The sequence below is a fragment of the Podarcis cretensis genome (assembly GCF_951804945.1).
Source record: "Podarcis cretensis genome assembly, chromosome: 12".
NCBI classification, from domain to species: Eukaryota; Metazoa; Chordata; class Lepidosauria; order Squamata; family Lacertidae; genus Podarcis; species Podarcis cretensis.
In genome coordinates this window covers 44,820,504-44,848,381 of record NC_137181.1, presented here as the reverse complement: position 1 = coordinate 44,848,381, position 27,878 = coordinate 44,820,504, and the positions used below count along the sequence as shown (strand labels likewise).

Genomic DNA, 27,878 nt, shown 5'->3' with positions numbered 1-27,878 from the left:
CAAGATCTGAGGGATGGTGGACCGACCCCCTGCTTGAAAGTTTGCTGACTCCTGCCCTAGAGAGCTAGTTGCTTTCTCCTTCCCCATACAGACACATAGTTTGCCTATTGATCTCTCCATCACACCTGACCAGCCACCCCCTCAACTGAAAAATTTTGCAGCAGGGTTTTTTCTTTTTATATGAAAAAGAATGTTATAACACACTCATACTCAGCTTTTTAAAAAAATAATAATTAAAAATTCACCTCGTCTTCTATGAATGAAAGCTTGGTCATTTTTGGACCACAGTGTTTGGAGTAGCAAGCCCTTGGGTTGCACTGAAATGTCCAGGAACATGCCACAAAATCTTAGCAAGATTTACAGGAGTGTTATTTTCCTGAAAGGAAGAAAGAGCGAGAATATATAATGGATTGAATAAGGGGTTAATAGCTGTCACCCATGAATAGTCTCCAATTGGTATTTGGAAAAGAGGTGCAAGTCCTGTATATCTGAAGAACTATAATGTTATTTACATAATGGCTTGTGTTCATTTAATGGCTTGGCTTGTATTGTTTGAAGTCCATTGTATTCTTCTTCTGCCTCATATGCGTCTCTGTCAATAATTGCTTTTACTTTTGCTAAATTGTGTTCCTGTGATTTTGTCTTCTGTTACCCAAAATATCTTGGACATCTGATACTTGAAGATACTGGCTTTCACATTTAAAACATCCAGTCTTTCAAGGGAGCCCGCTGGACGTGCTGAAAAATGATCCCAATCCTGTTGTAGAGATGACAGTCCATTGTGAAATTATCTCCGCCATGTGCGCAGTTCCTTAATTCGCTCGCTAGATGGAGATCAAAAGCAACATAAATGATATCCCCCTCCTTCTTTCCCTCAGTCACCCAGCAGAAAATGAAAACGTATCGACTACCTCCTTTGCCAAGCATTTAAACTTTTTCTTTCCACTTCCAGAAAGATTAATCTTTTCCCCCCACAATCCTTTTGGCGATTAAGCTAGGAAGGGAAGGTTTGGAAGGATGGTGAACTGTTAAATCGTTACATGCTATTGTTACAGCAATTATTGTGCTGTTTATTTTACAGCATAAAGGAAGCCATTTCTCTCCCTATCGTTATCAGCTGACCATAATAAAGCGACTCATAACTGCGGGATAAAATTAGATTGTTATTCTTGTAACAGAGGAATTAATCTATAGCAGCAAGGCCAAACTATCTTGGAAGCTATGTGTGGTTCCCAAGGCAATTAAGAGAGCAACTCTTGGTTGGCTTATCTCCTTTTACAAGGTTCTCTCTCGTTTTCTTGTCAGAACCAGGAACCAAGGATATGGAAGCAGCAAAACCGGGGGAGAAAAGTTTTATAGTTGTTGCAGTAGCAGCCTGGGCTATGGGGAGATGGACAGTCTTGGGGTAGCGTGATTCTCAGATACATGAAGATAAAGGTAAAGGGACCCCTGACCATTAGGTCCAGTTGTGACGGACTCTGGGGTTGCGGTGCTCATCTTGCTTTATTGGCCAAGGGAGCTGGTGTACAGCTTCCAGGTCATGTGGCCAGCATGACTAAGCCGCTTCTGGTGAACCAGAGCAGCGCAAGGAAACGCTGTTTACCTTCCCCCCGGAGCGCTACCTATTTATCTACTTGCACTTTGACGTGCCTTCGAACTGCTAGGTTGGCAGGAGCAGGGACCGAGCAACGGGAGCTCACCCCGTTGCGGGGATTTGAACTGCCAACCTTCTGATCAACAAGTCCTAGGTGTTATGTACTGAAGTTCTCACCCTGGGCCAGCAGGGGGATACTGTAGATAGTTTTCACTCAGGTCCACGTCAGTTATTTTAGGCGGGAAACCCTGGGGTGTTGTTGCTACAATGTTGACAGCCGGCTGCCTATAAAAGCAGGCCGGCTGAGCTGTTTGCTGTTCAGTTCTGTCCAGCTTACAAATAAAGAGCTGCTCTGGAGAAATCGCTGTGTCATCTGCTATGTTCGCCCACAACCTAACACTAAGCTCTGTGGTTTAACCCACAGCGCCACCCGCGTCCCTTATACATGAAGATATTTATTATGTAAATACCTCCTTAGCTTTCAGAATTCCTGAATTATAACTACATATGTGAAAAGGGATTTGCCCTATCTTTGGCTAACCTTCCTTGCTTAGTTGTATGCTTGCTAGGAAGGAACTGTTGTAGAAAACATAGGAAGAGCTGCTTTTTCATATAATTGTGGAGTTGGAAGGAACCACGAGGGTCATCTAGTCCAACCCCTGCTTTTCGGCAGGCATCCTTCCCTGGGTTCAAGGGTTGAACCGGACACCTTCTGCTTTCAAAGCAGATGTCCACCACTGAGCTATGGCCTTCCCTCAATCTGTGTTAAAACGGATAACCAAAAGTGGTCCTTTATGCAACTCACCTAGCAATAGATTTTTCTGCTCATTTCACCAGTCAGGTGACTTCAAAATTAGATGGTCGTTGGCTGGGGTTTGTACTTGTTACCAATTGGGTAATAATATACATTAGCAGCAATGACCAACCTAGACAGCAGCTTAAAAAGTAGAAACATCACCTTACCTACAAAGGTCCGTATAGTAAAAGCTATGGTTTTCCCAGTAGTGATGTATGGAAGTGAGAGCTGGACCATAAAAAAGGCTGATCGCCGAAGAATGGATGTTTTTGAATTATGGTGCTGGAGGAGACTCTTGAGAGTCCCATGGACTGCAAGAAGATCAAACCTCTCCATTCTGAAGGAAATCAGCCCTGAGTGCTCACCGGAAGGACAGATCCTGAAGCTGAGGCTCCAATACTTTGGCCACCTCATGAGAAGAGAAGACTCCCTGGAAAAGACCCTGATGTTGGGAAAGATGGAGGGCACAAGGAGAAGGGGACGACAGAGGACGAGATGGTTGGACAGTGTTCTCGAAGCTACCAGCATGAGTTTGACCAAACTGCAGGAGGCAGTGGAAGACAGGAGTGCCTGGCGTGCTCTGGTCCATGGGGTCACGAAGAGTCGGACACGACTAAACGACTAAACAACAACAACATACATTAGCAGTAAGACAATTATGGGCTACCCTTTTTGGCCACAAACAGTGCTGATTTGCCAAGATGCATTTTTGAATCTAAACGATTCTGGGAACTTTGCATTGCATTTTAACTTACTACATTTGGGTTATCTTGTTTGTTGTTGTGGGGGTTTTTTTGTGAGTCACATTGTACTGGCCATTGCGCACAAACAATAAAAATCTGTCTGGCTGACTCATAAACTTTATATGGTAATATTTCACAGGAACTAAATGAAATGGAGCAGTTTTACAATGTAGCTATTTATTTCGTATTGACTGTAGGTCATAAAAAACAACAACAACAAGTTTTTATATACTTGGAAACGCCAGCCTAGCATGTCTTCACAGCACATGTAACATGGAGCTCAGTAGGGCAGGGCAACATTTTTTAAAAAAACTTTCAAAATTCAAAATTAAAACAAAACATATTACCCAGAAATATATCATCCTTATTCCCACCCCCATTTTTTCCTCGCTCCCCCCACTCTCCACACATATCCCATCCACACCCACCCCCCGGCTTCCCTCAGTTCCAGTCTTTGATTTCTCTAAGAATGCTGTTTTCTGCATGTTACACAGTTGTATAGATCCTCAAACTATTTAGCTGATTATCATCAATAAAAAAAGTTTGTGAATGTTTATTCAAAGCCAGCCAAGGAGTCCGGTTTGCTTCGTTGCGTCTTCAAATACTTTGTAAAGGGTTCCCATTCATCTTTAAAGTCACAGTTATCCTTGTCCCGTAGCTTGTATGTCAATTTTGCCAGTTCTAAATAGTCCATCATTTTTTCTTGCCATGATTCTTTAGTTGGAGTTTCTTCAGTCTTCCATCCTTGTGCTAGTAGAACTCTTGCGGCCATTGTCGCATACATGAAGATGTTTTTCAGCTTTTTTGGCAGATCTTTCCCTACAATCCCTAACAAAAATGCTTCAGGTTTTTTAACAAATGTTAAATGGAACATTTTCTTCAATTCATTGTATATCATTTCCCAAATTTTTTTTTAATTACATTACAATCCCACCACATATGATAAAATGTCCCTTCCTTTTCCTTACACTTCCAACATATATTTGAACTAGTTTTGTACATTTTCCCTAACTGCACTGGTGTCGTGTACCATATGTACATCATCTTCATGTAATTCTCCTTCAGTAGGGAACAATCTGTAAATTTTAAATCAGTTTTCCATAATTTTTCCCAATCTTCCATCATAATGTTGTGACCTACTTCTTGTGCCCATTTAATCATAACTGATTTTACCTCTTCATCTTTTGTCTCCCATTCTATTAATATGCTGTATGTGGCCTTCAGTAATTTCACTTTCCCTTCGATCACTTCCATTTAAAAGCTAGATTGTGTGTAACTGAATCGTTTCTTGCTGTCTTCTTTATGTGTTTCATATAGTTGTCGATAATGCAACCGACTTTTAACCGATAATTAATACGGTGGCAGGGCACAACCGCAACAGGAGTAATGGAATAATTTTATGCAATAATCTTGACAATGGAGATCTCAAAACATCATTGACTGATGCATTCTGTGCAGCAGAGCATCACTGTGCTATTGGAGGAGCATTTCGCCCCTTGATTCCGGATGCGTTCACACCCGCCTTTGCAAACAGCAGTATTTTAATAATGATAATAATAATAATTATTATTTATTTATTTATACCCACCCATCTGGCTGTGTTTCCCTAGCCACTCTGGGCGGCTTCCAGCAAAATATTAAAAATACATTAAAACATCAAATATTAAAAGCTTCCCTAAACAGGGCTGCCTTCAGATGTCTTCTAAAAGTCAGATAGTTGTTTATTTCCTTGACATCTGATGGGAGGGCGTTCCACAGGGCAGGTGCCACTACCAAGAAGGCCCTCTGCCTGGTTCCCTGTAACCTCACATCTCGCAGTGAGGGAACCGCCAGAAAGCCCTTGGAGCTGGACCTCAGTGTCCGGGCAGTATTTTACTCCCATATTGTCTTCAGAAGGAGAATACGTCACTCCAGCACTGTTCGCCTTTGAGCAAAGAGCAGCTATCCCTTGTCATAAGAGAACTTGGCTCATACTGTTCTCCCCTATCATCGGTGTCCAGGAAAGCCAAAGCAATTTCACTCTACCACTGAACCACTTGTATTGTCCAAAATAGCAAGGGAGGTCACAGTACTTTTGTCTCGAAATACTGTGGGCCACTGAATACACGATTCTGCACCTGTATGTATGTACAGCTGTGGCACCCGTAATGGAACCGGGCGTGCTAAATACAACCACCGGTTTGCTAAAAGACACACGAGAAAGTCACAAGAAGACTACACTGTGGCACGAGAGGCCATTGGAATGGAAGCCATAATGAATGGCCAGGGCAGCTCCAAACCCCAGAGCCAGGCAAGGAATTTCAGTTCCTCATCTGAAGCTTTGACAAACTTATTCTACATATCAAATTCCCATTTACTTGGCAGAGTCTTGGGCTGCATTATTATAGGTGGTGAAAGGCGTCCAACGTAATGGCTGTGGAAAGGCTTTTGTAAGCCATTAAGCCCAATACCTTTTAGGTTTCTGAATTTCTGAAACATGGAAGAACAAGCAGAATTAAACACCTTTCTTTGCTGTTACCTCTCTCTGCCATGTCATTCATTTCACCCCTGTCAAAACCCTAGTGATAGTATAGCTGCTATATTAAGGCATGGCTTTCTGCATCAGAATTACCCAAAACTGTCAGAACGTTATGAACAGCTAGCTTAAAAAAAGGGGGGGGGGGAGAATGAGCCTAACGTTCATTCTAGGTGTGAAAGTAAACTAAAATAATTTAGGGCGAAGCTAGCTGCTACTTGTACATTAGCGATATTTGCTGCCGTCAGGGAATGCACCCAGACTACTAAACAGTAGAGAAGATTAATATGCCATCTTCCTAATTCAGTTTGGAATGCATCTGATGGTGTAGAAGAATAACGCTTCTGATTCCCAGGTATTTCCATAAAAGTAATAATGCAGCAATGTAAAACTGAATGTGTATACAGTATAATAAGATGTAAGAAATTGTGCTTGCTTGTGACAACTGTTTGGTATGGATCCTGGAGTCATGGGAGCAGGAGACCGTATTGTAACCACAGTATCTCAAAGAAAGGAATCATTTGGTTTCAGGTCCAGAGACCGAAGTGATTTCTCATTATTTTATTTTTAACACCATTCTAATTCTCAACGTGTGCTTATAGATGCCTGCGTTCTTAACTTTCCACATCTGTCTTGTTAATGCTATATTCTTCTCAGGCCGAGGTGGATATAAGGAAAATCTAAACCCACAAAGTATAAATACAGTTAGTTTCAGAAATGCAAGTGATGGCATTTAAAAAAACAGCAACAACTATTTAACATTTTGATATATTGAATATTATTAGATTTAATAATCAGGACTACGGTAATTGCAACTTGCGTTGTGGTAATGAATATTGACACATGACTCACAAGTGTACTGAATTTAATTAGCACTAATAGAACGGATTGAATAATAGGAGGATTAACATCTGTTAGAGAGCCAAAACAGCGAGATTTATAGCTCTTTGAATAAATATTGGCCTCTAGAATATGAGGTCAATAAATCTTATGTCTGACCTTCTCTTAAACTGGCACCTGAATCCATATAGAGGACTCTGTAAGTGTTTGTGAAGTTCAGCTCCCCATCTCCTTTACTTCTCCCTGTTTGAAAAATCAGTGAGAAGATTAGGAGTCTTCTTACTGATTACAAAACAGAAACACTCTAGTCCTTTCCTTCAAAAATCAGATTTTTCAAGCGAGATTACTAAATTGACAGGGGGGAATCAGCATAAAGAAACATTATTAAAAATGACCCTACTCAGATGTGACACTAAGCCATGGTCTTCATCTCCATTTCCCTTCCTTCCACCACCTCATATGTGGTGATTAAAGAGTTCCCAATCCTAGTTTAGGAGCAAACCATAGTTTGCTGTTTCATCCAAATTTATGTGTGCAATAATTTGCCTGCAAACCTATTGTTATGTACTGAGTTGAATAGGATCCAAAATGCAGCAGTCTGATTGGTCCGCAGGAGCCATCCAATCCAACTCCAGGTGGAAGTGAATCCACAATCTGATTGGCCTACAGGAGAATCCCAGAATTAGCCAATCACATGGGGGCCATTGTGTAAATAATTTATATAAGGCAGACATTTTGGGGGAACTTCCATTCCTCACTACTATGAGCTGAATAAAGAGCATGAAATCCACACTCGACTCCGAGTAGATTTCACCAGAGTATATTTCACCCTGGACCAGAACTTATGTACTCTGCATGCAAGGGGAGCCTGAGGCTCATGACTATAATTCTAAACCTTGATTTCATGTGATACCAGCACCCAATATTATTATGGTTACTAATTTGTTCTTTAATTCACTGTAGATAGCTTGCACTCCTCTCCAGCAAATAGACTGGCATGGGATTCTGGACTAGCTGTGCTCTAAATCACCATGTTTTGGGGGACCTTCCACTGTAATAGTGGAAATAGTTTGCGAGACACTTCAGCTCAGTTGTAATTTTTCTATGTTTCTCGACTTCTTCTATCCTCTAAGCTGGCTCTCCACCGGTTTCAAGACTTTTGTATTAAGCAGCGTATTAAAATGTGACATGTGGAAACCACTAAACACACAGCTGGAAAACACTGTTTGAAAATTGACTTTGAATAAAGCTCACAGCATTTTATTAATTTTGCTATAAAGAGCAGCATCTATACAGAGGGAGCACGTAATGTGGCAGATTGTGACCCTGTGCTCACTTTTTAAAGCATTGGTTGTGGTTACGATAAGGCTGAAAGGCCAGAAATTCTTCATGGTGCATCCACCACAACAAATTATTACAGCATCATTTGTTTCTGATTGTGACTACGCTAACAAAACATTCCTGTCTGAAGAAGAGTACGCAGTGGTTAAAACTTTTTTTAAAAGAAATTATTTTAAGGACCATAAATAATAACCATAGGTAAAGGTAAAGGGACCCCTGACCGACAGGTCCAGTCATGGCCAACTCTGGAGGTGCGGCGCTCATCTCGCTTTACTGGCCAAGGGAGCCATTGTACAGCTTCCGGGTCATATGGCCAGCATGACTTAAGACGCTTCTGGCGAACCAGAGCAGTGCACGGAAACGCCTTTTACCTTCCCGCTGGAGTGGTACCTATTTATCTACTTGCACTTTGACGTGCTTTCAAACTGCTAGGTTGGCAGGAGCTGGGACTGAGCAATGGGAGCTCACCCCGTTGCGGGGATTTGAACTGCCGACCTTCTGATCGACAAGCCCTGGGCTCTCTGGTTTAGACCACAGCGCCACCCGCGTCCCTAATAACCATATTCCAAACAAAAAATTCAGGATCCATATTCTCATCACTGTGTGTCCTCCCCCCTCATTTGTTTTCAAAGTCATTTGTAAAATGCAATACTAATAATAAAGATGTCCTTTTACATTAGCAGATATCTAAAGCCCCTGCAAACTGTTTCAACTGTTAATTCCCTTGGGCTTTCTGGAAAAAGTGAAGAGACTCTAGATTTAAAATTTCTGAATTAATGTGCTGTAAGGTGAACTCTTAACTCTGCTTAAAATATTAATCAGTAATTAATCAATGGTGAAGGCTTATTGCTATTCATTTTTAATTATAATATTTGGATTGGGATGTTCTCACATAACAAAGGTTACTACTCTTTTGCGTTTTAGGGCAAGCATTAATTTTAAAGTTTTTATTGGAGCACTTGTAAAATATTTAATGAGAACCATATAACTGCATTTAATAAAATTGTTTATTGGCAATATAGCTATAAAGAGAATTAGAATTCCAACTGGTGAACAGCTTTTGCCTTTTAGCAAAGAAAGAAAGAAAGAGCAGAAATATTCTGTGGACATCGGATATGGTTATTTTCTCTTAATTTAGAACTTATTCTAATGTAATATTTGATATTCCCAGGAAGATTTTATTGGGGAAAAGTGGGGAAAATTACACTGTGATTATCTACACAGCTTTTGCAGGACTAATCCTAAAAACACATGGCAGCTAGAATTATGAAACTGACATGAGACTATCCCAGGAAAATATGCATAGATAACCTCTCATTTTAAATAATGTGAATGCTCCTGGGATCACTTAAAAAAGGCATATTGTGAGAAATACCTGTGTTAAGAACTATTTTGGATCTTAAGCTGCCAACAAACCATAGAATCGTAGAATTGCAGAGTTGGAAAGGAATCATCTAGTTGAAAGTGTCATCTAGTCGCCGTCTCCCCTGCAATGTAGAAATCACAGCTAAATAAACCCTGAGAGATGGCTAACCAATCTCTGTTTAAAAGCGGGTAATTCCACGTCATTTCAAAGAGGTCATGTCACCCTCTGTCTCGGATATTGATGAAATTTGGTGTACACCCTTCCCTTATGGTTGAAAGAAACCCCCTTAAATTTCCCCCCTCTATCTCACACGGTTTTACTTTTATAGCACTTCGAAGTTTCGTTAAATCTGCGTTGTCTATCCCTCTTGAGACCCTTGGCACAAGATACGCTTGTGCACATTTTAATTTTTTTTCTCCATAACCAATGATCAGATCTCTTTGAAAGTTTACACAGAGCTCAATAAAATGATGAGGATTTCAAAGGGGGGGGGGATACACCAGCACTCAAAAGATTTTATAAATGCCTAAAAAAATTATAAATGCACTTGAAGCCTAGTTTTTTTGGTGGAAAAACTAGGTTTAGAAAACCTGATTTACAGTGTGTCAGATTGCTTACCGGGGCAAGACAGTTTGAGCATGTTGCACTGATCCTGGTCCAACTATGCTGGCTGCCCGTTGGTTTCCAGGCCCAACCCAAAGTGCTGTTTCTGACCTATAAAGCCTTAAATGGCTCAGGAACACAATACCTCATGGACTGCCACCGCCCAACCTCTCCCCATATGAACCGACCCAGACCCTGTGATCATCATTGTGTGCATCCTCCATGAGAGGTATGGGGCAACACAAAAACAGGGTCTCTTTTGTGGTGACTACCCATTTGTGGAATCCTCTCCCTGGGGAGGCTCGCCTGGTGCCTTCATTACATATCTTTAGGCATCAGGGAAAGACATTTCTCTTTAACCAGGCCTTTGGCTGATTAACATTCTATGTCATGTTAAATGTGTCTGTGGAAGTGGGAGTTGTGGTTCGAGGACCCGACCCCCGCGAAGTAAAATGAAGACACAGGGACACGTGATATAAGGTTAATGGGCTAGAAAAGGCCACAACTTTATTGATTACAGCAATGAAAAGGTATTGGCTTAGGCATTGGATCGCGAAACAAGTGGGTTTATTCACCAGGGGTTCATCACCTGTTGATGCTAATCCAACTATAGGCTCACCCCTGATGTCACCGAGGGTCGTGCCATGGCCTCCCGCCAAGCAGTCTTTGGACGGAATACACGACCGCCAGATTCCATTAACGGAATACCCCTAGAAATTGAAGGCATAGGCGATGGCCACACCTAGCACTTCGACACACCACAACACATTATTCCAATGCCTAACCTACCCACCAATACCACCAAAAAGTTGTGACGATTGCTATGAGGTAGGCGAAAAAACCAAAAAGCCTAATGCCAAATGGAAAAACTCCTACCAGGCCCCCTGGGCAACCGGGGCGACCAACCTAAGGTCCATAGCAAGGCCAATGACCTAAGCCCTAACTCAAAGGGAGTGGAAGGTGGGTGACTCGCCCAGGACGACAAAGAGAAATGAGGCCGGGGGGGAGGCTGGCACTGCAGCATAAAGGCTGCTGGACACGCCCCCCCATGGCACCTGGTTGGACGGCCACCGGGGGGGGGCGTGAGTGCCAGTCAGGTGAGCTGGAGGCAGGGGGCAACGCCCCCTGCTAGGAGCGGTGCTCGGGCTCCCGTCCACAACCACTCCCCTCTCTTTCAGGGAGGAGAGTCTTTACTGGTTTGTTCTTGTTCTTGTTTTTATTATGTACTTTGTGTTCTCATTTTGTATTTTTATGCTGTGATCATAGTCTAACCCCCTTCAGTGCATAAATCTCAACATGTGGTCCCCCGCAATGAGGTTTTCCAGAAATGTGGGCACCTAGGGAGGCTGCATAATGTAGACCTTTGGAAAGATGCTTTGGAGAATGAAAGGAAGGACATTCCGAAACATCCCCTGCCACCTTGAAAGCGAAATAAGCAATATACCTTGCCCAGGAACTTTCTGCAAAATGTTATCCTGTCTTTCATGATATTTCAGATGTTCTTTTCTCATAAATTGATAGAGAATGGTAAGGGGAAAAAATATATGCAAGAGAAATTTTCAGCACAGCCTAGGTCCATACATGACTGCTACATGCAAGTTACTTGCAATAATATCTGCTTGGCTCAATATGCAGAGATGGGAAAGGCCGATTTTAAACAACCCCGAGAAAGGCATAGAAATAAAGAACATGGATAATAGATTTTTTTAAATAGAGGTTTCCCCTAATTCTTTTTAATAAGGTTGTATGGCCACGCAGCACTGTATATTTTGCTGATTCTTTCACTTTCCTTGGAGTTGATCTGAAGGTCATTGCAATGATTTTGTGCTAAACCATATACAAGAGTTTGGGCTTTCTTAAATGTTAATGCTTCCCTTTAGATCTACCTAAAACAGAGGCACAACTATCATTATAACTCTTTAATCCCTACTGCAATGCAAATCTGGAGGTTGCTACACATGCTAGCTCAGATAACGGTAATATTAGGTGTGAATAATAGGGAGCCATTCCAAATCTCTCATGAGACATTTATTTTTCTACAGTACTGTACAACTCTCTCTCTCTCTCTCCTTTTAATAGCCAATGATCAAATAATGCATCCTTTCCCACTGAACGTACATTTGTACTGTGATTATTTTTTTTTGTTCCCCTAGAGGAAGAGAGCAACAAAAAACAAAACTCATCCCAGTGCACACAAACTATGAAAAGATCTTTAAAATATTCTTTTGAGATGACTTGCTGCAATTTCTTTACTCTGGGGGGCGGGGGAATCACTTTGCAGGAGGTTGGGGGCTGTTCTCTGAACAATATTTTAATGACATGCTTTATAGATGAGTATTAAGTAAATGACCTGGTTGTGTGTAAGCAAGTAACTATAGATAGATATTGATATAGATGTTAACACCGTAGCTCTTGTACTTTTGATATGACCAACCAGGACTCACTACAATGATAAGGATAAAAAGGTAAAGGTAAAGGTACCCCTGCCCGTCCGGGCCAGTCTTGACAGACTCTGGGGTTGTGCGCCCATCTCACTTAAGAGGCCAGGGGCCAGCGCTGTCCGGAGACACTTCCGGGTCACGTGGCCAGCGTGACATCGCTGCTCTGGCGAGCCAGAGCCGCACACGGAAACGCCGTTTACCTTCCCGCTGGTAAGCGGTCCCTATTTATCTACTTGCACCCGGAGGTGCTTTCGAACTGCTAGGTTGGCAGGCGCTGGGACCGAGCAGCGGGAGCGCACCCCGCTGCAGGGATTCGAACCGCCGACCTTTCGATCGGCAAGCCCTAGGCGCTGAGGCTTTAACCCACAGCGCCACCTGCGTCCCTTATGAGTGACTAAGTGGTATATAAATCCCGATAACTGCTAAATGCTACTCGTATTATAGGAAGAGTGATTGTGGCATGAAAACCAGTGTGTGGAAGAAGTAGATAGAGGTTAGAGCTTGTATTCAAGCTCCTCCTTCACGCAGAAGGAGATGTTGGCCAGTAGCTAATATCTACACCATGGATAAGCAAACTAAGGCCCGGGGGCTGGATCTGGCCCAGTCGCCTTCTAAATCCGGCCTGCGGAACGTCCGGGAATCAGCGTGTTTTTACATGAGTAGAATGTGTGCTTTTATTTACAATGCATCTCTGGGTTATTTGTGGGGCATAGGAATTCGTTCATTATTTTTTTAAAAAATATAGTCCAGCCCCCCACAAGGTCTGAGGGACAGTGGACTGGACCCCTGCTGAAAAAGTTTGCTGACCCCTGATGTATACACCTTCTTTTCTGCATGTAGGAGGAGAAGGGAGCAAGCCCCCTCTTGCCCAATTGCCTCTGTCACTCTCCATCAGTTGGACGCCATCTGTGTGCAGCAAGGAGCCTTCTCTACTTTGTAGGCTCGCTTTGTAAGCCTGGAGGACCGTGGTTCTAAAATGCACAAGCTCCCTTCTCTCCCTGCAGTCATCTCATGGGGGCTGGACAAGAGGGTCATGCCAGCAGGGTAGCAAGATCTCTCTTCTCCCCTTCCTCCTCCTTGGGACGACTAAAAGAATGCTTGAAGCAGCCTTGTCTCCCAGCTTTATTTACTTGGAAGAGCAATCATATCCTTCTAAACGTGTGTGGGACGCGGGTGGCGCTGTGGGTTAAACCACAGAACCTAGGACTTGCCGATCAGAAGGTCAGCGGTTCGAATCCCTGAGACAGGGTGAGCTCCCGTTGCTCAGTCCCTGCTCCTGCCAACCTAGCAGTTTGAAAGCACGTCAAAGTGCAATTAGATAAATAGGTACCACTGGTGGGAAGGTAAGCGGCGTTTCCGCGCGCAGCTCTGGTTCGCCAGAAGCGGCTTAGTCATGCTGGCCACATGACCCGGAAGCTGTACACCGGCTCCCTCAGCCAATAAAGCGAGATGAGCGCTGCAACCCCAGTCAGTTATGACTGGACCTAATGGTCAGGGATCCCTTCACCTTTATTTATTATTATTTTTTAAAAATATGTTTATTTATTTTTACAAAAAAAGAAGAAACATCAAAGAAATACAAAACAGCAAAAACAGTCACCGATATACATCCCCCCCAAAAAAAGAAAAAGAAAAAAAATTAAAAATAAAAACTCCAATTATGTATTTTGTGTTTTTAAGCTTGTATCTTTATGCTGAGATCTACGGATGAAAAGCGGTATACAAATCAAATAGATAAATAGCATGAAACAAGCTACTTCCACATGTGCTTCCCAGAGCTTTCTTCAGAAAGAACTGGAAGCACACAAAATGGAACAGAGATGCCACCAGAATTTGAACCTTCCGTAGCCAAGCCCAGCACAATGTTCATTATATCTACAAATGAGGAAAAGGCTTCATAACTTCTTAAAAGCTGTTTAAACAAGTTGTTTTAAAACCATTAGTTCCATGTCATCGGTTAAGCTTTGAGGACTGGGAAGGATCCATAGCTCAGTAGTAGAGCACATGTGAATTTAGTCCCTGGTATCTGTAATAGTCTCCTGCCAACCTAGCATTTCGAAAGCACGTCAAAGTGCAAGTAGATAAATAGGTACTACTCTGGCGGGAAGGTAAACGGCGTTTCCGTGCGCTGCTCTGGTTCGCCAGAAGCGGCTTAGTCATGCTGGCCACATGACCCAGAAGCTGTACGCCGGCTCCCTCGGCCAGTAAAGTGAGATGAGCGCCACCACCCCAGAGTCGGCCACGACTGGACCTAATGGTCAGGGGTCCCTTTACCCTTACCTTTATCTGTAATAGTCAAGCTAGGGAGGTCTTCTGCTCCCAGAAAGCCCTGGGCTGCTTGATCTTATTCCATATATACAGAACACATTGAAACTCATCGGTGCACCTAATGGGGCTTTGCTAATTTCCTTTCCTTTCCCAAGCCCTACTGCTGACTTTTGGCAGCTGCTTTTGGGGCCCACAGGTGAATACAGCAGGATGGGCGCTCCTATTCAGCCCTAGCGTTTCACAACCTGGATTTCCTACATAGTTTTTGTTTATCTAATCGCAGTATTTCTCAAGTCTGCTTTCGGGTCACAATGTTTCATGGCCGCAATTCCCCATATCGTAGCTGACAGAAACCAATGACATTTGACTGGTCATCTGGCTTATGTGCCTGGTGGTGAAGTCAATGAGGTGAACCTGCCATCTTTGGAATTATGACTAAACATGTCTAAGCCAGAAACGCCCCCAAATAAATGAAACGGGTTGGGCAAATACGGAGGCATCTGTTTCTTCCTCTTCATAACATCCAGTAGCTCTGAGGAATGTGGAAGCGGCTACAATTATTTTGACAAATGCCTTTATCTCTCCATTTTGTTGTACGATGCAGTGCAAGGGAAACTCTGGTGCACTCATGCGCAGCAATAATTTATTAGTGGTTTAGGGATGTGGGCCCAGAACAAATTCTAGACAAAAGAAAAACATGTTTGGGTTTTTACAGACTGCTTTGGCAAAAGGACCAAAGCTGCAATTGGGAGTGCCAACATTTGGTATTTCGTTTATCCCAGTCGGGGTGACAGCTGACAAATGACCTGGGTTTGGTTTTAATTACCGCTGGAGATGAGAGGGGGGAAAAAAGCCTTTGCATTCATCTGCAACCAATTTCACAATACAAAGCAATAAACAAGCAAAGTATTTGTGGCATTTCACTGATTTTTATTTTTTTTAACGCCAGTAAATGAAGGGTGCAGTTTTAACACCGTGAAACAATGGCCTGTTTGGGGGTTGTGATGAGTTCCTAGGAATGAAATCAAGACCCAATATTTGGTATTTTGCACCTGATTCACTAATGTGCTCTGGGGGCTGCAGCTCTTTCTGAAACCTTGCTGCCCTTCATTTCAATTAAATTTATCTCTCTTTTAAAAAAAAGTATTCAGAAGTTATTAACAGAATCTGCTCTCCTTTCAGCCATGAGAGGATGATGACTGGTGAAAGGGAGTGGGTAGCTGAATTTTGCTGACACATGATGGTAGTGGTATTATGGGTTGCATTTCAGCATAGAAAAGCCTATGGCAGGAATTCCCACATATGATTTGCAGAATGTGCAGCAGGGATGGAGAATCTGTGGCCCTCCAGATGTGGCTAGACTCCCAAGTCCCATCATCCCTGCCACTTGGCCATGCTGGCTGAGGGTGACCAGAGTCCAGCCACGCTATCCACAAAGCATACTGTACAAAGTCAGAATTATCCACAGAATGGCAATGCTAATCATGGAAAAAGTCATTACTTCTAGAAAGCCATTGTCTGCACAGACATGCACCTTCCCCAACCCAAATGTGCAGATGTTTTGAACTACAACTCCCATCATGCCTCCTGCCAGCTAGAGGGCATGAGGTTGCCATGGTTTAGCAGTGTCAATCGCCACATTTCAATTACATCCTCACACACTGAAAGACACAATGCAAGCAAAGCACAAATAAGTTGTTGTTGTTGTTTATCTGGCTGAGTTTCCCCAGCCACTGAGGGCAGCTCCCAGTCGAGTGTTAAAAACAATAGAGCATTAAATATTAAAAACTTCCCTAAACAGGGCTGCCTTCAGATGTCTTTTAAAAATAGGATAGCTGCTTATTTCCTTGACATCTGCTGGGAGGACATTCCACAGGGTAAGTGCCACTACTGAGAAGGCCCTCTGTCTGGTTCTCTGTAACCTCACTTCTCACAGTGAGGGAACCGCCAGAAGGTCCTTGGCGCTGGATCTCAGTGTTTGGGCTGAACAATGAGGGTGGAGACGCTCCTTCAGGTATACAGGACCAAGGCCGTTTAGGGCTTTAAAGGTTACCACCAACACTTTGAATTGTGCTGTGTAATATATGTGTAATATCACTTTCATGAAGACATCCTGAGAAAGGCAAAGCCCAGAAATCTAAAGAGGATGCCTTTTTTTTTCCTTTTTTTTTTTTACAGACCCTCAGAGGTCAATGAAAGCTCAGTAAACGCAAGAAATCATTTGCAAATTTCATTGACCCATTTACTACAGGATTTGTTTCGGTGTTTTTGTCTTGGACTTGGGAATGTCCTTATGACTGGCATCTATCCACAGTCTGTTTCACAACTGCAAAGTCTGCTATGAGATCATAGAATCAATAGAATTGTAGAGTTGGAAGGGACCCCCAAGGATTATCTGACACCTTGCAAGGCAGGAATCTCAGCTGAAGCATCCATGACAGATGGCCATCCAACCTCTGCTTAAAAACCTCCAAGGAAGGAGAGCCCACCACCTCCTGAGGGAGACCGTTCCACTGCCAAACAGCTCTTACTGTCAGAAAGTTCTTCCTGGTGTTCAGTCGGAATCTCCTTTCTTGGAGCTTGAAGCCATTGGTTCAAGTCCTACCTTTCAGAGCAGGAGAAAACAAGCTTGCTCTTTCCTCCATGTGAGGTAAGAGCAGGCTTACTCAACCTTTGCCCTCCAGATGTTTTGAGACTACAATTCCCATCATCCCTGACCACTGGTCCTGCTAGCTAGGGATCATGGGAGTTGTAGGCCAAAAACATCTGGAGGGCCGAGGTGGAGGAAGCCTGGGCCAGAGACTTGGGTATTGAAGTGACAGCCTCCAGAACTTGTAAGGTCTCAAACACAATGTTTAAAAATCATGTTACAGAGCCTACAATTTTTGAATCACATTAGTGATACATATATTGAGAGAGAAAACCCAATGCATGCAACAAGTGAATAGTACGAGAACCCATACAAGTAACACTGACACATACTAAGTAGAATAGTAGAAGCATAACCACCCGACCCCCCGCCACTCCCCCTCTCCCTTTTTTCCCTTTTTTCTTCTTCCTAATTGTTTAAACCAATTCATAAACCAAGAACTCATACACTGTCCACTAATAATGAAACATATGTTGTAGATATTTTTCCACATTTATTTTGCTATTTTTGTGATATACAAATGACATTGGGGAGGGACAAAGCATAAGACTGAGGAAAGCCAAGTTATACTTTTTCATTGCTCTTATGTAAAAACATAAATAAATACTGGCAATCTCCCAAACATTTCCATCTTTTCACTTTGCAAAGTTCCCGAGCACATCCTACAAGATGAGCATTTATCTCCTGAGAATCTCACTAAGCCACAGGGTTGTCCTCAAGCACTAGACAGAATATTGGCATGTAGGCCAGCGAAATGTCCCCAAATTCAAATTAATTTAAGCTTCTGCTCCAAAATAGGTCAAGAATAAATTACTGTTCCTGGACCTAGGTCAAGTAGGTCACTAGGCCAAGTTCCTATAAATTTCGAAACAAGGACACGGGAAAGAAACTTAGCTAAGCCACTTCAATTTTTACATGGGTTTTATTTAAAGTACTGCAGTATTTAGGTTGTGCAACAACATTGCTTTATGCAAATCCCCATTCTTCTGTATAGGAACGTCTTTTACGAAGAAAGCAAGCTATTGATGAGATTATGAACTGAGCAGCAACATTATGAACATGTCTGGGATAAAACACAAAAACAAGGTTTAGGTTACATTCATCATCTGCAGAGAGAATGTTATAGCTATTCTTATTCCTTTTAGAGATGTAGCTTACCAGTTCAAACAGCCCAGCGACATATCTGGCTGCACAGAAAAATGGTAGGAAAATTCTTTTTCCAGTCTAGTGAATTTTTCTACAAGGCTGGTTAAGGGGGCGAAAGGAATTCCATTAGGTATCAACAATTCTAATTATCATTTTCACTTGTCCATATATTTTCCAAATTTATCCCTAGTTCTTTTGCAGCACACGTCTTATTAACAATATCTGCTTTCTCTCTCTCTCGTATTTTTCCTTACTTTTGAAATTGAAATGAATATTCGGGCCGTGTATCACATTCTGTATTTTGTGTTCATTGATTCGTGCTTGTGTCATGTTGTGATGTGTAATTAATATCCAGAGAGTGGGTTGTCCTATAATAAAAAAAAAGCAGGACTTACCGCACAAGCAAATCGAAATGAGCAGAGGCAGGTTCAGGTGAAAACATGCCATCTTTTGAATCTAACATTGATTTCAAGCCAACATTCACTTGCACATTAGATATTAAAATAGCGAGGGATGTGTGTATAATAGGTTGGGAAATATATTGAGTAATTTTCTGACATTTATATTAAAATTAATTACCTGGGCTTTATCAAGTGAAGTGTTTCTTTGTTGCAGGAGAAATAATGCTATTAAGTAAAGGTAGGCATCATCATATTTATTGTATCGATCGATCGGCAGATTCTGACACTGCCTTTTTGAGGTTGAGCAAATGAGTTTCAAAATCAGAACGTAGTATATTTGCTCATAGGAAGGAGCCCAGAGCAGGTTGAATGGAGGCTGTATTTTTTAGGGTTATATGGCATGTATTTATTTTCTAAATAAGTACTTGTCAGGCCAAGATTTCCAGCATAGTCTGGGAAGACCTAGATGTGGCTACTCTTGGGTGAATTTCTGTGCTATGATTATTCGTGGAACACCTATGTTATCAACAACATGCCTGAGATCACATGCTGAAGCTGCAATCCTAAAAGCACACTCACTTGGAAGTGTTCCCAACAAACTCAGTATCCTCTGAGTAAACCTGAGCATGTGTAAGATGGCGCTACGTGTCATTTTGGACTTAATTTGCAAAATGGAAGAGGCTGTGTCCTCTCCTTTCATGAAATCCTTCCTCCTTATCAGAAATATTTATATCTGAAGGTTGTGCCACGAAGAGAGAAAGGTTTGAGTGTATCAGAAGAATTTACCACCAGCTTGTTGCCTTCGTAAAGTGAATTGGGTTGTGTGTGTAAACCTGGTGAAGAACAAGGGAGAGGTTGAGTTATATACTAGTTTTAGTTTGTGGGGCGTTGTATCCAGTGGAATGGGTGTTCACCATGTCGCAAGACACTAGACAGGAACAAAGACTTGTGGGAAATAGGCTAAACCCTCAGTTTTTCCTCCTATCTAGATGCAGACAGTCCATTCCTCCCAGCTCTCCTGACTCACCTAAGTTTTTTACTAGTTTCTGAACCCTCCTTTTTTTCTTTAGATTTCCCTTATTCCCGTTTTAGTTTTACAGTTCTTTGTCTGCGCGTTGTGTTTCCCCCCACAAACAAACAAACCCCTTCATTTGCTCTCAACGTTTGGTCGTTCCGCTTATTTGCCACCCTTCTTTTATTCCTTCGTTGTTTACTTCCATTGATAAATTCTCCAGAACTGGTGCCCTTGCTGCAGTGCCAACAGCCGTTCCCGCCTTCAGGAGCGCCAGCCCTCTGTTGGCGCGCTCTTTTTCTTTACCTCAACGGCTGCCACCATTTTTCTGGGGTCACAACTGTATTTATTTATTTCGTTTTGGTGTGTGTGCTACTTGTGTGACTGCTGGTGTGGCATTTGCGTTCTCTTGCTCTGATTTAAAAACGACTTGGCCACCTCCTTCCAGTTTGCTGTTTTAACATGGGCAACGGAGCGAGCATTCCTATTACATTTGCCTTTGAAATTGAGCCCTGAGTGCCTCCCGGTTTGCTTTGGCGGTGACGGAGTGCCTGCCCTTATCCTCCTGGTTGGTAGCTGTGACGGGGAGTGTGTGTCTAGCTTCTGTTTCCCCCCACTCCTGGTCCACGATGTGGCAATCGGAGTTGAGTGGTTTGGTGTGAGGTTTTTGGGTCTGAATTTCTATAATCCTCCTCCCGGTCCACGGTGTGACAAAAGGAGTTGAGTGTTTATTTGGTGAAAATCAGAGGCTGTGTGTTTATGTGTGTGCCTCTTTGCCGTTTTAATGGCCGCCATGGAGGAAAACTGATATTTGTATCCTTTCACCCGTCTACCTTAGGGGTTAAAGTTTCCAAAGCAACCTTAGTGAGGTGGATTAAGGCCTATATTTTCATGGCTTTACGATTCCCTTAAATTACCCCGTCCATCTCACGTTCTGGCGCATGTTGGACATTTGTAGGGCAGCCACCTGGTCGTCATCTTCCACCTTTACCAGACATTACAAATTGGACCAGCTGTCCACAGCTGAGGCAGCCTTTGGCTGTACAGTGCTCCAGCAGGCATCATAGTCAGCGTATTGCAGAGATGGGACCCGCCCAAATTGGTGACTCCACTATGGAATGTCCCATTCCATTGGATACGACACCCAACTCCCAAAACTACACTTCTTGTAAGGCCAGTTGTTCTTTTTCATTGACAACACGCACACATAAATCTAAAGCAGCATTGCTTGTTTTGAAGAGAGACTGTATCAGGGAGCAGAATCTAACCCTTGTAGTTCTCATTTTCAAGTGATACGTTTTAATCCAACATTTCTTTCTTGATACATTAACTAATTGAGTAGCTTGTGTGTATTCTTTTGACTGAGAAAAACAAAGGTAATAACAAAATAAGCGGTGCGCCAGAAATTTTGTTATTCTATTTCTATTTGCATTTTCAAAAATGGGAACAGAGCATATTTAACCCCCTACCCTACCCTACCCCTATCCCTATCCCACTTACAACTTCATACCAAATACAGCATGTATACATATACCATATGACTGCCCTTCCACGCTTCCCCTGATTCCTTTGCTTTTGTACTACTCCGCATAATCCACATCTTTTTAATCATCCAGTTTGTTATCTATTAAATACTCCATCTATTTCAACTCTGGTGGATTTACTAGAGACCTGCCAAGCTATGCATTTGTCTATACTGGTACTTAAAATATTCAATAAACATGCATTCCTCCTTATCCATTCCTCCTTATATTCCTTATCTTTGTTTTCTCTTATCCTGTTCATCAGACCAGCTAGTTTAGCATATTCAAACATTTTACACCGCCATCCTTCCTTAGGGGGCACTGTACAGTGGTGCCTCGCAAGACGAAATTAATCCGTTCCGCGATTCTCTTCGTCTAGCGGTTTTTTCGTCTTGCAAAGCAAGCCCATTGACAGCTTAGCGGATTAGCGCTATTAGTGGTTTAGCGGCTTTTAGCGGATCAGCTGATAAGCGGCTTAGGGCTTAGGAAAAGGGGGGGGCGGAGAAAAACCCGCAGGAACTCGCAAGACATTTTCGTCTTGCGAAGCAAGCCCATAGGGAAATTCGTTTTGCGAAGCGCCTCCAAAACGGAAAACCCTTTCGTCTAGCGGGTTTTCCGTCTTGCGAGGCGTTCGTCTTGCGGGGCACCACTGTACTCGTTCTCCACCTTGGTGCCAGTAAGGTTCTACCTGCTCATTGCAAAACTGTCATTTTCTGCCAATGACAATGCAGATCCACAGTGAACTGTTTTGAGTTTTGTAACGTAATGGCTTTGGGTATTAAACAGTGAGCGCCTCTTGCTTTTGAACATGTATGCTACCACCCATAAAGAGGCACCATGTATATTTTATCATGCTTGTTTTATCATGTTAATTTTAGCTGCTTTGTTGCATTTCCCCCGTCTCCCTTTATCTAAACCAGGGGTCTGCAACCTTTAAGACAAAAAGAGCCACTTGGACCCGTTTCCAAAGGAAAAAAACTGGGAGCCGCAAAACTCGTCATTATAAAAATAACTTTTTTGTCACTTTTTTATTATTTCTTTATTTGACCCCTCAGAATTACTCCTCCTCATAGAAATAAACGTTAAATTAACAAGTTACCTTTTGTGTGTGTGTGTGTGTGTGTGTGTGTTCTTCACTCCCCTTCAAAACAGTGACCAGCGTACATGCCCCTTACAATGTGGCAGGCGGGAAGGTGACGTCGGGACAGTGCGTGACTAACGCACGCACCGCCCCCATGCGACGTCACAGCCAGTACAGCGCCCACCACAGTGGGGAGTGTCGGGGCGCACGATGCGCCTCCTCCCCTCGTTAGTATCCGCCCCGGAGCCGCGGCAAAGGTGTAAAAGAGCCACATGCGGCTCCGGAGCCGCAGGTTGCAGACCCCTGATCTAAACCATAGTTTTTAATTCTGCTAACTGATATAAGGCATGATCCTGCCAATGTGGTGTTGTGCGCACATCTCCCTGTGTGGGAGGGAGGTCAGTTTCTGGGTTCAGCAGCCAGCCAGGATGTGTTTGTGGGACAGAATGCCATATGTAGAAGCAGTGTGGAAGGGGGAGATTTGGTGGAGCAAAGAAGCAGAGCCTAAGGTTTTAAGGAGGCCAGTACAAACTTGCAGGTTCTTATCAAACCAAGCATATGTAAGGTTTGATACATACATGTGGATTCTTCCCTGTGAACCACCCTGAGACCTCTAGGTATAGGGCAGTATTCTATTATTACTACTACTACTATTATTATTATTATTAATTCTCCCCCTTCTTATTTCATTTCTTTTAAAGGATTTCGACCCTTTCTTGCCTACTTGAGCCCCTTTACAGACTGTTGCTTTGTACTACTTTGCAGGAGAGCCAGTGTGGTGTAGTGGTTAAGAGCAGTGGACTCGTAATCTGGTGAACCGGGTTCGCGTCTCTGCTCCTCCACATGCAACTGCTGGGTGACCTTGGGCCAGTCACACTTCTCTGAAGTCTCTCAGCCTCACTCACCTCACAGAGTGTTTGTTGTGGGGGAGGAAGGGAAAGGAGAATGTTAGCCACTTTGAGACTCCTTCGGGTAGTGATAAAGCGGGATATCAAATCCAAACTCTTCTCCTCTTCTTAATATATGACTCCCTTCCTTCCTTCCTTCCTTCCTTCCTTCCTTCCTTCCTTCCTTCAGGTTGCACCCATCATTAAAGAGAGATTGATGAAGAAAGGCAGCATGATGTTGGGCTACCAGCCGCATCGTGGCAAAGTCAACTTCTTCCGCCAGGTCATTATCAGCCCCCAGGTGAGCCGAGAGGACATGGACTTCCTGCTCGACGAGATTGACTCACTAGGCAAAGACTTGTAGTTGATGTTTCACAGTGCTAGGCTTTCCTTAGTTGTGCAGAGTTTACGGCATTGTCGCCCAACCTGTGGCCTTCCAAAATGTTGCTGGACTACAACTCCCATAATCTACGACCATTGGCCATGCTGACCGGGGCTGATCAGAGATGGGGTCCGACAATATCTGGAAGGCCAAAGGTTAGCCACCCCTCTACCCAGTTTTCTGGGAGTAAGCCTCCTTGAACTCTAGGGGACTGACCTTTGAGTAGACATGTCTAGGGTTCTACTGTAAGAATGTTTGCGACATGAATGGTATTAGACCATGTAATCCATAGATAAATGCCCAGCTGGCTGAAGCCACTGCCAGGAACGCCTGGAGAAGTGGTGGTCATTTCTTTGTAGCTTTGCTTGTAATAAAGAGCCGGTGCTTTTCAAAGCTAGACATTTTGTGTCTAACATTGATATGTCATTGGCTGATAACTGAATGCTAAAAATGGGCCCCCATTAACTGCTAACATATATTGTTATAAATTAGTTAAAGTGAATGGAGTTAAGCCATCGCTGTAGTAGGGCCAGGTTTAGATCAGTGGGTATTAAGTAAAAAAGTACCTTTATATGCATTGTGAAGATTAGATGTTCAGGATTGGTGGGCTCTACTTATGCAAGAGTTTTTTCTTCTTCTTATGAACTAGGAAATTAAGTGTTGTGCACTAATTACCATCCACCATTTTTTCCTGAAGCATCCAAAATGTTACATACAAAATACTGGGTTGGGGGCAAGACTAAGTTAATTTTACTTAGGTACCATTAAAATGGAGGGGAAAGTGGGTGATGATTTCAATGGGATCTAAATTCATCAAGTGTGATTTAGTCTGAATCCATCCTATTGTAATTTACATGTCATTCTTTTCTCTTTTTATCTTGGGTCAGAGGGATTGTACACAGTTTCTAAGACAGTTTGTATTAAATTTCTACTGCTAAAACATCAGCAAGGTATTTCTTAAGCATTTTAGAGGCCTATTGAAGTTAAATAATTTCCACATGTGTATGAGTGTGTATATATCTCTTAGAGTTGTATTTTTTTATGCTGTGTGGCTATTTAAGGTAAGGATTACTGTATTGATTCATCCACTGGCGTGTTTCTAAAGATGTAAAAACTATCAAATTTCACTTGAGCAGAGTATAAATGGAGGGATTACACTAAAAAAATAATATAGGTGTGTAATAAGTTGAAATTTGTCCATAATATTTAGAGACATAGTTTTACAGTAAAATACTTTTTGTGAAGCTGAAAAGACCCATACTAGGTTTAATCCATTCTATTTAATTTGTTTATTACAGTGTGTTTTAACCAATTGCTTTGTAATTCATGGTCTTGTTCTTCCATTGCTGTATGTAGAAGTTTTGCTATATTTGCAGGCATGGTGTAATGATTAATTTATTAGAGATCTGTATTTTACCTTCTTCTGTGAGATCTATGTGATGATACGTATAGTGCATAACAAATTGCCTAGAAGTGCTTTTGTAGCAGCACATTATGTGCAAAATATGTGTGTTCTTAGTTGAATCTTTGAATAAAAAGGCATTGATAACTCTTAAAAACCAATCCAGACTATTTCTTCTTTTTTAAAAAATAAAAATGGAGCTTGTTAAAGAGGGACCTCACGTATCTCTCAGCTTCCCAGAATTAGTTTTAGGCCTGAGTAAGCCCTGGGGGAAGTTTCCTTCTGATGGACCCCTTCTTACCATTTAATTATTAAATCAATTTATATTTACTGCCCTGGGGTGCTGGTGGGGAGCCTGCTGTTCTCACTTACCTACTCAGAAGCTATTTTGTTGTCTTGTTTTGCAGTCCCCACTCAGACAGGAAGCTCAATGAGTTGTTGTGATGATAAAACAGGGAGATGGAAGACCATGTTTTCCACCTTGAGCTCCTCGCAGGAAAGGTGGGATGGAAATATATCAGCAAATTCTGCTCAGTCCCTTTGTCAGCTGGTTTTCCGTCATTCGCTGCAGGGGGGAGAGTGCATTCTTCACCCCTTGGTTGTACCTCCATTTAAATGTCTGGAACAGTCCTTACGGACAAGCATGGATGCTCTATACCCACAGTTCAGATCTTGCGTGCTTCCAAGGAATTGCTATGCCTGCTTTTGCTGCCCTTTCTGTTGCCAGACTTTAACCCACCAACATGTAGTCCTATGAGCAAGGAAATGATGTGTAGCTTAAAAGGTAAAGGACCACGGTTACGTCCAGGCAGAGGTGACAATGGGGTTGCTATGCTCATCTCGCTTTCAGGCCGAGGGAGCCAGCTTTTGTCCACAGACAGCTTTCCGGGTCATGTGGCTAGCATGACTAAACCACTTCTGGCAAAACGGAACACCGTGACGGAAACCAGAGCACACAGAAACACCATTTACCTTCCCACTGCAGTGGTACCTATTTATCTACTTGCACTGGCGTGCTTTCGAACTGCTAGGTTGGCAGGAGCTGGGACCGAGGATTGGGAGCTCACCCCGTCGCGGGGATTCGAACCGCCAACCTTCTGAGCAGCAAGCCCAAGAGGCTCAGTGGTTTAGACCACAGCGCCACCCGTAGAGGATTCTGTCATGAGCAGGAGTTAAAAAAAACATTAGAATGACTGAGAAACCAAACTGCTTTGGTCTCTCATTGGCAGCTAGGATAATAAGCTTATGCTACATTCAATTTTTATTTCTGAATTAGCACACAATGTGTTATTGCAACTGCTCCAGCTGGCCAAATTCTTTTCCCTTCTTACTTATCGCTGTGGATCTGAAATAATCTTATTCCTTAATTTTGTCAGCAAATCCAGGCAGGTTATCAAGTGCCTGGAAAGTATCCACTCTATTTATTTACACCTGCAGGTTGGCCACTATCCTATGCAAAAATGTTATTACTACATGCTGAAACATTGTAATTGTACAAATAATGTAATTGCACACAAATTCACTATGTCATGATTAAACACGCTAATTGCAGGTTGGATGAACTTGAAGCTGTTCTGGTTGGCAAATGCATTGTGTAACGTGGGGAAAATATATTTTTTTTAAAAAATAAATTAAACCAATACGTACAAAATTAGATCCTTTTGCTTCAAATGTTAAATTACCCGCTGCACTAATTTTGTTACTTGAAAATAATTAAGCAGGAATACTATTAAGATGAAACAGAAAAATACAGCAATTTTGCTCAGCAGCAAGAAAATTAAAACCAGTCTCGACAACTGATTTCCGTGGAGGAAGTCACTTAAAATCTATGGCCTTGCTAGACTCCAACTCCCACCAAATTCAGCCACCTTGGCCACAGGCTAGGGAAGATGGGAGGGCAAGTCCAACAACATCTGGGAGGCCACATCTGGGAGGTTCCCCAGCAACACTGCAGAGCATAGTGGATGAATCATCTCTCTTAACATTGCATATCCACACCGGGGGCTGGCAACTTAAATAAAATGTGGGGGGCAGGGCAGGTAAGCCCCACCCTGCATAATCAACCACATGGCGCAGTGCACACCCACCATTTGAATGGGAATGCCCAAATATTTTACTGGGGAGGCCAAGGACCCCTCAGCCCCTAATAGTTGGCTCCTATGTTCACACCTCTAAAGTCTCAGCGTAGCATCTTGTGTGGAAGAAAAAGTTAAGGGGATTCCGAATTTAATAAACAGTGGCAGTGCTCATTATAATAAGGAAATGTTAGTACAGTGGTACCTCTGGTTACAGACGCTTCAGGTTACAGACGCTTCAAGTTACAGACTCCGCTAACCAGGACGTAGTACCTCGGGTTAAGAACTTTGCTTCAGGATGAGAACAGAAATCGTGCTCCGGCGGTGCGGCGGCAGCAGGAGGCCCCATTAGCTAAAGTGGTGCTTCAGGTTAAGAACAGTTTCAGGTTAAGAACGGACCTCCAGAACGAATTAAGTTCTTAACCCGAGGTACCACTGTAGCTGCTTTTTAATCCCATTTCTGTAATAGCCAACACCTCCAAAACATAGTTGCATCCTCAGTTAGTTTGCTTTTATCACTTAACATAAGAGAGATTTGGCTGATTAATGTAGCTGAGTGCAGGTAAAGAGATGATCATGCAACGATAATTCAGAAGTCTATTAGAAGGCTATTACAATCAATGCTCTCCACCCCTCTGCCCAGTCTCAATCAAAGCTTTCGTTGCTTAATCTCACTGAGCCATTTTGCAGTAAATACAGGAGCAGGTGTAAGGGGCTATGGCACCCAATTTTCCTGATTTTCTCAGCAACAACTGCTCAGGCTGAGAGAGGAAGACTACACCCAGTTCCCCGAAGCTCTTCTTCCTATGCTG

General features: G+C 42.7%; 1 protein-coding gene across 3 annotated transcripts in view; it reads left to right on the top strand.

Annotated features, from left to right (window-relative positions):
• GADL1 (glutamate decarboxylase like 1) overlaps positions 1–25,152 on the top strand; it is a 103,534-nt gene extending 78,382 nt beyond the window's left edge. For all 3 annotated transcript variants that reach the window (XM_079947345.1, XM_079947344.1, XM_079947346.1), the window contains exon 15: positions 23,398–25,152. In XM_079947345.1, the coding sequence (XP_079803471.1) occupies positions 23,398–23,571 (174 nt within the window). In that variant the 3' untranslated portion in view covers positions 23,572–25,152. The remainder of the gene's footprint in view (positions 1–23,397) is intronic.
• Positions 25,153–27,878: the final 2,726 nt, after the last annotated feature.